The 11696-nt window shown below is 34.3% G+C and overlaps 1 protein-coding gene across 2 annotated transcripts; it reads right to left on the bottom strand.

Moving 5' to 3' along the window:
- Window positions 1-4499: 4499 nt before the first annotated feature.
- On the bottom strand, window positions 4500-11339 carry LOC127850918 (protein FAM221B-like). Of its 2 annotated transcripts, none has more exons than XM_052384320.1 (7): window positions 11071-11339; window positions 10070-10202; window positions 9119-9259; window positions 8788-8898; window positions 8368-8568; window positions 6434-6553; window positions 4500-4944 (listed from the first exon to the last, which is right to left on the bottom strand). In XM_052384320.1, exons 1-7 carry the CDS (start codon window positions 11113-11115, stop codon window positions 4736-4738), a joined length of 960 nt encoding a protein of 319 aa, XP_052240280.1. In that variant the 5' UTR covers window positions 11116-11339; the 3' UTR covers window positions 4500-4735. The 2 variants fall into 2 exon arrangements, with proteins under 2 accessions (XP_052240280.1, XP_052240279.1); XM_052384319.1 differs by having other exon boundaries at window positions 10070-10223.
- Between the last annotated feature and the right edge of the window lie 357 nt (window positions 11340-11696).

The raw sequence follows: 11696 nt of genomic DNA on the forward strand, positions 1-11696 counted from the left end.
TATTAATGCTGTTATAGTGATGTTCTTTACAATATTGTGTTTACAGCACAACACCGTCAAATCAAGGAAATCAAAGTATATATCTGTCAATGACATTATGTAATTTTCTAGACTTGTAATTAGAATTGCTTTTAAACAAAAACTATAGCTGCACTCCTTTATCTTGAACTAGAATATCTCAAAGTAAAATACTTCACAGTAATTGTGCATGCCTAATTGGCTTCTGCCCAATTTTTAAGGTAATATTAGCCACATTATGCGAAAATTGGTCTTGTGCCATATTGAACTGGGCAGTCTGGTCAGCAGATACGTTGGTCTTGTGCCATATTCAACTGGGCAGTCTGGTCAGCAGATACGTTGGTCTTGTGCCATATTCAACTGGGCAGTCTGGTCAGCAGATACGTTGGTCTTGTGCCATATTGAACTGGGCAGTATGGTCAGCAGATACGTTGGTCTTGTGCCATATTCAACTGGGCAGTCTGGTCAGCAGATACATTGGTCTTGTGCCATATTCAACTGGGCAGTCTGGTCAGCAGATACGTTGTCTTGTGCCATATTCAACAGGGCAGTCTGGTCAGCAGATACGTTGGTCTTGTGCCATATTCAACTGGGCAGTCTGGTCAGCAGATACGTTGGTCTTGTGCCATATTGAACTGGGCAGTCTGGTCAGCAGATACGTTGGTCTTGTGCCATATTCAACTGGGCAGTCTGGTCAGCAGATACGTTGGTCTTGTGCCATATTCAACTGGGCAGTCTGGTCAGCAGATATGTTGGTCTTGTGCCATATTCAACTGGGCAGTCTGGTCAGCAGATACGTTGGTCTTGTGCCATATTCAACTGGGCAGTCTGGTCAGCAGATATGTTGGTCTTGTGCCATATTCAACTGGGCAGTCTGGTCAGCAGATACGTTGGTCTTGTGCTATATTCAACTGGGCAGTCTGGTCAGCAGATACGTTGGTCTTGTGCCATATTCAACTGGGCAGTCTGGTCAGCAGATACGTTGGTCTTGTGCCATATTCAACTGGGCAGTCTGGTCAGCAGATACGTTGTCTGCTGTAAAGTAATGGTTTTGTGGAATCATTAGCAGACAGGATAGCTCCTGACCAGAATGCACAGATGCGATATGCTGGTTGTATTTGGCATATGACCCATTTTCGTATGATGCAGGTCATATTGTAAGATCTTTCAAACAAAATGTTTCATGAAATGATGTAAATACATTGAATACCAATTAAGAGAATGTTAAATCATTTATAGCTTTGGTCTACTTTCTATAAAATGCTGCACTAAACAAAATATGTAAAACAATTTATGTTCATTGCTTTAAGTAAAATGTTAACATTGCAGATAACACATGCGTGTATATACATGTAGATACTTTCAGAATCCCAAACATTGGCATTAACAAATACAATTCTGTACTGCGGAATTTGTTATTGTGAATAATAGATGCTCAATATGTAGAATGCACGTTTATACTGTTTACTTGTGCATTTATATAAGCCAACCAAAATAATACTAAACGTTTTAAAGAAAACTCCCTTTTTATTTTTAACAAATACATAGTTGCATTATATAATAAATATACGGTGCAGTAGCAAATAAAAATAATAACAAAAGCACAACAAATATAGAAAACAAACAACATGAAAAATATAAGTTAATGCATTAAGATATGTGTTACTTTGCAAAATGAATTTGACAAAGTTATCTCCTAGATGTGAATAAATAAAATGCCTATGCTGCTTATTGTACTACATAAAGTGCATGTACATGAAATATTGTACACTTAATCTTGTTTATCATATGTTATCAATAATTATATAGAAAAATATTATTCACTTATAATTATGATCTCATAATAGCACACACACAAATATGTATTAACAGCATTTATCTGCTAACAATTTACTTGAACTGATATTAATCTCTTCAAACATTAAGAAACATGAAAAAGAACATGAACACAATAGAAAATTTGGAAAATATACACAAGCAGCTGCAAAAACTTTTTTTGAAATTGTCTTGGTAAATCAGTGTTCAGTATTTCATGACATACGCATACAAATACTGAGTGTATATGTATATTACACTTAGAATGAAAAGATATTCCATAAATTGCACTGGAGAAGACTTTTGCATTAGAAATATTACAGATACAGATTAACACATGTCAAATATTTGGACAACAGAATTTCTTGGCCTCCACATCTTTAATACATCGCAAACAACAAAGGTCCATAAATCTACCAAAAAAAGAGCATTAGCCAAAATAATTGTCTAATGATCACCTTCATGTTATAGTTTTGAAGATATGAATGTTTTTACAAAATGCATCAAGCAGTGTTGGAGAAATTGTGAGAAATTTCAAAATGTTTATTTACTTAAGTAAAAAAAAAAAAGATGGCAAACTTCAAGGGGCATTATTCTGCCAAAATAGGTTTCAGTCAATATACTTCTTTCACAATAAATAACACAAATTCTTTGCAGTATCTTATCATGTGGAAGTTGGATTTAAACCATCCAAACTTCTATACAGTTTTGACAATATTTTGTTACATACAGATTCCCAGAGCAATACAAATAAGTATGCCTCCAATTGTGTGGGGAAATTGAAAACAACAATTATAACTTTTTCAAAACTGACAAGATGGCTATCACAGACTGAAATAAAATCACAGAGATTCTTCATTGCCTAGTATAAATATGAAAATTCTTATAAAGCATGGTAGTTAACTTACAATCTTTGAAAATGGCAAGTATGAGGAAAACTGCCTGATAACACAAATTAAAAAATATATATATATAAAATATAAAAGTCAACATGTAATGTATTCCATGAACACATGGAATTGAATAACATATGGGGTTCATCAACAAATAGGAAATAACTGATTCACACATAAGTACTTTGAAAAGGGAATGCAAATGGTGCAATGAAATTGCAATTTTAAAGTTTGACTCCAGCAATACAATTCCTTGGATTAATTTCTTTCAAATATATGATGTATCATTCTAATCCACACTTAAACTACTTTGAATTTTGTTACTATTCCTTCATTTTTTTTATGTTCACAAATTTTTTGTAGATTCAATAATTTTTTCATGTATTTTATTCAAATCAGCAAATCGACAGGACTGCGATTCAGTTTACCATACCACTCTTGTTTAAAAATGTCAACACTTCTACATTTGAACTATTTATTTATGATTGGTTGAATAAGAACAGTGCTCGATGCGCTCACACCCTGTCACACGATTTACATATATTCAAGGGGATATCTCTGTACCATTCGGATGTCAAATCCAGGCATACGGGGATACCCCACATTTCAGTTTATGGAGTGTGTTTACTTCCGGAAAATGGAGAATGTCTGTGTTCACGAAATTCTGAACACGCATTTATCGTCAATATTGGGCAGAAATTTAGAGTTTTTGTAAGTAATATACTGACTACTTACTAAAGAAAAGGTGGAATGATTAATCGTTTTAAGTGTCCCACTTTTTGGTCAAATTGCCCGACAATTTTTTATGTAAAGTCCCGATTTGGACCTGAAAAATTCTGGCATGTATGCAAATCGACATTCCAGAAAAAAAGAGTAAGTTTATTGATAATCATCCATCTTAATTGGAAAAAAACAACAAAGTGTTAGTGAGGCTTTAAAAAAATTTTTTTTACTATAAATAAGTATAACCTACAAAGTTTTTAAAGTACCATACAAATTCAAAGCCTGCGTTGTGTAGTGGTAGCGGGTTTGCATTTGCTTCCAGAGGTCACTGGTTTAAACCTTCAGGCACATTTCTTATTTCATCTTTTTCCTTGGTATAATAATAATAATTAATATTTTCTGAATATGACAGTCCTGGTACTTTATTCTTGGAATGATATTTTTCAAAAGTACTGAAATCTCAGACTAGGTCCTTCCAACTGCTTTACACAAATAAGCATTTGCAGCCTCAAGATATATACTGCTTTTCAGTGGTATTACACCGTCTAAGTCTTTTAATTAAACACTAGTCACTTTCATAACATGATGCAAACACAATAAACAGTATTAAGCACCTAAATTTTAGAGTAAGCAACATTTAAATTACACAATATTCAATATTCTATACAATTCTAAATCAATGTCTACAGCATGCTACATTATGTACAGTATACTTGTATCTAAATTTCATTGAAACTAAAACCTGAAACTAATAATGATCCAAAGAAACTTTAAGTTAGAAAGTTACATTCATACACAATTTCTAATAGGAGCCATTAAGATAGGTTTTAATTAATTTTCAATATAACTTAAATATGGGTCTTTTAAATAAAAACAAGAGATTGCCAAGCAATATGGTCCCCTACCGGTAAAACTCCACCATTGTCAGATTTTATATATTATTTTTTTTATTTGTTGCCATAGCAACCATAATTATTGACGTAGGAACAAAATGAAATGACGTGCATAATCTCCATATTGCCATCTATCCATATTAAACAATAAGCCATACAGATTGCAATCTTTATCTCTACGTAATTGTATATCCCCTACCTACATGTATCAATAAAACTTAATTAAAACAAAACCAACAAGAACTTTAACATTTGCAATCATTTAAAAACACCGGCATTTCCAATTGCAATCATATAACACAGAAATGTTAACGTTACACCACCAATGAAAACAACCATTAACATAATTTTACTTTCACCAACACATCCAAACTCGTACCATCAGAGTACTTTTCAGTCATACACAGGCTTGAAGCCACTGCTTGCCCCACCCCTGGGGGCTGGGAAGGCCTGGCTGTTGCCGGGGGCCTCTATGGCACGGTTACGGGGTATGGACCCCTCCCCCTGGACGAGGGCCTGGTACCGGGAGTCGTCATCCTCGGCCCCTGTCAGGGCAATGTTCCTCAGGTGGGGCATCTCAGCAAACGGGAGGTACATCTCACCTGTTGGAGATGTACATGAGTCTCGCATTGGGAAAATGGCGCTTAATGCATGTGTGTGTAGTGTCCTTCAAGATTAGTCTGTGCAGTCTGCACATTCTTATCAGGGACTCTTTCTGCCTAGGCTGGATTTTTGTTAAGTAGAGACCTCATTTAAACAAAAAGTTCCATTGAGGCCAAAAATTTTGTCAGAGATGTTATCTACGTCTCTAATCCTGTCAATGGTTATCCTGTGCAGACTGCACGGGCTTATCTGGGACGATACTTTTTGATGAAGCAATAAATCCCATTTTACCAGAGCAAGGCTCATATGGAATTTATTGTGTCAGTGTAGCTCGATTGGTCATTTCTGACTTGGGTACTACTTACATGTACCCCGGGTATGGTAAATATACTTAAACGTACCAGTCGATATAGACTGTACCCGCCCAAAATCCGAAGTCATAAACCGGGCTACCGATTACCGTAAAACGATATTATTTATCTTAAACAAACTTCTTGTTTGCAAAAACTGAATTAACATGCTTTTTCAGTATGAGTTCCGATAAAATAGAGACCATTTAACAGAAAATTGACATAAATGTGAACATATTAATAAAACAAGAGACTGCCAAGCAATATGGTCCCCTACCGGTGAAACTCCACCATTGTCAGTAATTTTTTTTATATATATTTGTTGCCGTAGCAACCAGAATTTTTGACGTAGGAACAAAATGAAATGACATGCATAATCTCCATATTGCCATCTATCCATGTTTCAAGTTTCATGAAAAAGTATGAAGAACTTTTAAAGTTATCGCAGGATCCAGAAAAGTGTGACGTACTGACTGACTGACAGACAGACTGACAGACAGACGGAGTGCAAACCATAAGTCACCTCCGGTTTCACCCGTAGGGGACAAAAAATAGCCGACAATGACCGTTTTAGCGTTAAAATTCCCAGGTATATTTTAGTATATTTACCGTACCCAGGGTACATGTAAGTAGTACCTGAGCCAACTATGACCAATCAAGTGTCAGTGTAAGGTAATGAACAATTTATTTTTTAAGTCTTATTAAGCCTTAAATAAAAGACAAGCCAATGTAAATGAGAACCCCTGTCCTGAAATGGTTCTGTAATTTAATTATTTTTGTATCAAGACAAATTGAAATATGACAGATCAAACACATACTTCTGAAACAAAAATTTCCTAATAATTCCATAAATGTTTCATTAAAGACCAGAATTTTCCATGATACCATTTGCACATACTATACTGAAAAAAGCACAGTGATTTTTTTATCACACCTGCAAGCAACAATACTAGATCAGGTTCAAGTAAATTGTAAGGTTTAATCCATTGAGTATTGAGTTCATATTAAATAAATAACAATTCGACTTAATACATGCCTATTTTATTTTTTGCATTCAGTGTCAAATAGTTTACATGGTTTAGAGACATTTGTACTCCTCTTTGTAAAATAACATTACAAAAGCTTCTAGAACTCGTACCGACTGGTAGCCCCTTTTGCACCCTATCCTGCTCCGTCTCAAAGAACGTCTCGTGGTCCTCCCAGTGCTTGTCACAGGCTGCACACAGGAAGTTGGAGTTGAAATGGCCACAGCCACAACCTGCAGGGATGTTGATAAAACACTTTAATATTATATATGAGCAGCACAGTGGGAAAACATGGCTAATTAGGGATGAAACTTTTCACATTTTTTGTATTTTTCATTTAAAGGCAGTCTTTTCAAAAATCCAATTTAAAGGGAAAGTTTCATCCCTGATTGGTCCTGTGCACACAGGCTAATCAAGGCCAAAAGTTAACGCACATGCACTTAGCCCTGTTTTTTCAGACAATCCTCATATTAAAATTCGATTCACATGACTTACATATTTGATTTATTTATGTCAGGGATCATCAATTGTATTAAAGAAACTGGAAAATATTTGACAGAATAAATTGTGATTTTTCTTTTCCTGAATACTTGCTTTAATTGTTTTTTAATTAATGAAGGCAAGGTATGTCAATCTTCATGCTCATTGCTATTTAAATAACTTCTTCAGCAATATATCTCTTATAATGTTTCATAACTGCCTTGTAAGATTACATGTTTAATGCCTTTAATGACAAGAAACTATCAAGGTTATTTGAAAAATTTATGAATAATGTTGAACGATCATTCCAGCAACATTAAGAAGTATCTTAAAGTATACACAATTGAGAATCATGTGACATTTTACTATTGATATATATTGAAATCCAGAAGTGAAATGTCATTAGTCAAATTATACTAACATCAAACCTTATTATAGTTAGCAACACGAGTTGTTCATGGGCATTCACAATAATTGGCAAACTAGTATGGATAACTTTCAATCTCTAAGTGCAAAGTACTAAGTGACTTTCAATATAAATAGTAACATATTGGGCATATTTTTATTAACTATTGGCAGTTGTGAGTTGCAGCTGGAATGTAGTTTAACTTTTGTAATTCCAATTATCAACCCATGCCACAGACCACATAAATATACAGGCCTGAAGTCCTTTAACTAGAATTGTACAGACCTTATCAGATAGTATAGGACCTTTTTTGATCAAATAAAAAGCAAATACCATTTTCAAGTGTATAAATCTCAATTTCACAATCCAAACAGTTAAGCAATACTTATTATTACGAAATGAAGATTTACTTTATTATATTTGATAAAAATATTTAATGTTTTAGCTCAATATCACAAAAGAATTAGAATGACCTTTGTTATATGCCTTTGAATGAAATTGCAAATTTGGCTTTACATATTGACAAGTTCAATGAAAGTTAAAAGTTTGAATGGATCCCCACAAACCATATATGTTTCTCAAAATACTGGAAACAGTTCCAGTATTGTGATAGCATAGTCAAATAAAAACCCTTATCTATCTTGCGCCACAAGGAATCGCAAATACATTGACTGTTTTGTTAAAAATAGTGCTATTTACCGGTAATTGTAATTTTATATATTCAATGTATGTAAAATGAAATCTTTTTTTTTTTACAGGAACTTATTTTTAATTTCTATGTTGTAACATTAAAACACCAGACACAAGGACAGCCAGTTTTGGAAATTATACCAGACCTCAGAAATTTTCATCAGAAATGTCTGAGGTCTTACCTCTTTGGCATGAGTTGTCAAGGTTCTAAACATAATATAAAATTTTCTTTCAAAGGTCAATATATTGAAACTAAACACCATTTATTTACTGACAAATTATATTCATAAAATTATTCTTCACTCAACATCTACCAGGTAATACAGATTTTGCAAAATTGGCCATGTTGTCCCATTTCATGACAAACAGGTCAATGTTGACAACAAATTCTTGGTAATTCCACAATGTTCAAGTTTTTAATAGCTTTTTTAAAAGCAGACATTTATACCAATGTGAGATTTCACCACCAACCTGTCTTGCATCTCCTCATGCCTGCAGCCTCGTGCTCCTCGTGAGTGTGCTTGCACCGACATTTTGCACGCCAGGTGGACGGGTCAAAGTCACGTCTCCGCTGCATCCAGAACTCCCCAACGTCTTCAGGTCGTGAAGGAACCCAGGCGAAACCCTTGCATTTGCACCCTCCCTGAACACACGGGACTCGTACACTTTTGCCTGGATTTGGAGTACATTCATGTCATGTAGTATTTTGCATATACTTTTTTTTTTTTTTGTTTTCTGAGAGAATAGACAACATCTATACAATAATCCATGTCAAGTGAACAACATTAATTACTATTGAACATTCTTGTCCATTTTTAAAAGCATGTTATAGAAATAACAGACAGTGTAAAATTAGAATTTAGACAAAATATTAAATTTTGTTTGAGCTACCTGTGTACTGAGCATGTTCCCCCAGCAAATGACTGCAGAAACACTTGGACATGTCGTTGACTCGCTGGCAGTCAAATTTATACTCTGGTAATCTCCAGCCAATGTATATACCTGTGTATAAAGACCACAAATTAATAGAAAAATCACAGCATTAATTTGTATCATGAAAATTTGCTCAGGGGGCGGAAAACAACAAGTTATTGTTAAAAAGAGGAATACACGTTTCTAAATTACTAAAGTGTGTTCATGAAAGCTTGTTAAATTGAAAAAAAAAAGAAAAGCCACTAAAATCCACATTTAATCCATGAAAATCACTGCTACTGGTACTGACCTGTTTGCTGAGCCTTCACAGCTGCCTCTGTCTCTGGTTCAAATAGCTTCTTCAGTCTTGGGGCAAAATCTGGGTTCATTGCCCTAGCAAATGATTCAACATCATAGTTCTTGGCTGGCTCTATCTTCCTCATTGTGTAACCTGAACACATGTAAACCATATAAAGACATTGGACTATTCTTTATTTCATTAAATTTCCTTTACAGTGATTTTTTTTGCCCCAAATTACAGCCTCTCTTAATACAGATTATTCCCAATGCAAAAAGTAAAAAAATGCAGTTTCCCAAAGGCAAAAAGAAACATTTTTCCCCCAAAATCTGATCAAAATTTCCCCCCCAAAAATGGTCCGAACTTTTCAAATAAAGTTTTTTTTATAAACTCAATAATTGGTTTATTGAGTTTATTATAAAGCAATTATAATACAGCAATTCAATTCCCTACCACTTTATAATATGAATTTTAGAAAGCATTTAAACATGCACTTTTAAACACTTGGTATACTGTTATTTATAATCATCAAAGTAATTTTTCCCGATTTCATGGGCTATCGCATATTTTTCCCAATCAAAGAGGCACAGGCTGTAAAAGCTAAAGCAAAAAAAATCACTGCTTAAGTGTGACCTGAATAAATTTGTTGCAGTTAAATCACTTATAAACAAAAACAGATTTTAAAAATTAAGGGAAGATATAACATGGTGGAAGATTAACTATTGAATTCACAATGAAAATAGCTGCACCCGATGGTCACATACAACATATCAGCAACACACTCCTTTGGAAATGATAATTTTCACAAATAATTATTGTACAATAACAAAAGAAATGTGGATATCTTTTGGGGTTTGATGCAAAAACCTTGTTACCAAAAATATAAATATTTTAACAAGAAATTATCCAATGATGAGAAGTCTATAATTAAGCATATGAAAGAGAAAGTCATGAATTTTCTACCTTCAGGAACCAGCATTCCATCTTTCTTGGTCATGGCAACTGGTCCTGGCATACTCTTTGGTACCACATTCCTTGTGCCTTTAGGAACCACAGCCTTGCTGCCAGCTTTTGGTGTTGTCCCTGACGCTCCTGACTTATAAATGTCCCGAAGTTTCTATTGCAATTTTTAGAAACTGAATCAAATGTGGGATATAGTAATTGTATAATGGCGCGATTATGCGGTCTCTGACTCATCTTTCTTATGTTAAGAAATATCAAATAGATCTAAAGTAACTGGTTGTTGTAACAAAAGGATCTTTATCAAACGAATAAACAGAAACTGAGACTTATTAATGCTCCATTGGTCATTGTCGGCTTGGGTACTACTTACATGTACCCAGGGTACTCTTAAGTATACTTTATACATGTACCCCAGGTACTTAAACATACCCTGTTGATATTAGACTGAACCCGACTTGTGTTCCTGTCAAAAATCCGATGTTGTAAAAATGCGCTGCTGATAACTGTAAAACGATATTCTTTATCGTAAACAAACTTCTTTTTTTTTTAAAACTTCATCAACATGCTTTTTTAGTATGAGTTTCGATAATATAGAGGCCATTTAACAGACAATTGACATAAATGTGAACATAATTTATTATAAAAAAAAGCTGACAACGACCGATTTAGTGTTAAAATTCCCGGGTACGTTTTAGTATATTATCCGTACCTGGGTTACATGTAAGTATACTTAAGAGTACCCGAGGTACATGTAAGAAGTACCTGATCAAACAATGACCAATCTAGTCTTGTTTATAAAGACACTGAGTGAAAAATTATAAAAAACAATGAGTTGATTGGATAGAGCTCTTGTGCAAACAATCTGCAGTCGCCCAAAACAGGTGACTGATGATTGACACCAAATTCAAATGATGACTGATTATTGACACCGAATTCGACAGATGCAATTTATGCCAATTTTAACATGCCAAATTATAATACGATTGGGTTTATATTGCAACCTTGCTAGAAGGAGTTTTGTCTCCAACTTCACTGCGTTTGCTCATGTTAGTTGAATTAAATGAAGTGTTGATGATGTTTCAAATCAATTTGCCTTAGGCTTATTTTGAGTTGGAAGTGATGTCAACTTGATGTCGTGCAAGAATGTGTATCCAAAGTATCATATAGAAGATCCACATTATTCAGATTCGTACAAAATGATACAGATCAATCAAACACATTAGTTAAATTTCATTGTTTACGTTCACAAGGCAGACATTTGTAAACAACTAAATGAACCGAAATGAAACTTGTAACCAAAATAAAATAATAGTAAGAAGTGGCGGAAAGAAAGGCTACGTCACACGGAGGCATCCCATATGATTGTCATGAATTGTATCAAGAGCAGTAATTAGCGCGATTACACACACAGTTTTAATTTACTAGTTTACTAGTCATCGCTTTTTAAGGCTAAAATTGCAATTATTACCGTGATTTTAAATCGTTTCAAACCTGTCAAAGAGCTTACTGTTCAAAGATCTTGGCTAATGTTCGGCAAGAACAACACTCACTATGATAAATATGCGAATTCATCAACATATGTTAATTATTTAAAGAACAGCGATTTCACGAATGTCAGACGTATCCA

Source organism: Dreissena polymorpha, chromosome 11 (genome assembly GCF_020536995.1).
Source record: "Dreissena polymorpha isolate Duluth1 chromosome 11, UMN_Dpol_1.0, whole genome shotgun sequence".
NCBI classification, from domain to species: domain Eukaryota; kingdom Metazoa; phylum Mollusca; class Bivalvia; order Myida; family Dreissenidae; genus Dreissena; species Dreissena polymorpha.

What these genes read in the sequence shown, in the direction of transcription:
- LOC127850918 (XM_052384319.1), bottom strand. Translation starts at nt 11,115, where the DNA reads ATGAGCAAACGCAGTGAAGTTGGAGACAAAACTCCTTCTAGCAAG. An exon ending in TGGAATGCTGGTTCCTGAAG is followed by an intron (nt 9,260 to 10,069) that starts GTAGAAAATTCA and finishes ACATGTGTTCAG; the next exon opens with GTTACACAATGAGGAAGATA. An exon ending in TGTGAAGGCTCAGCAAACAG is followed by an intron (nt 8,899 to 9,118) that starts GTCAGTACCAGT and finishes CTTTATACACAG; the next exon opens with GTATATACATTGGCTGGAGA.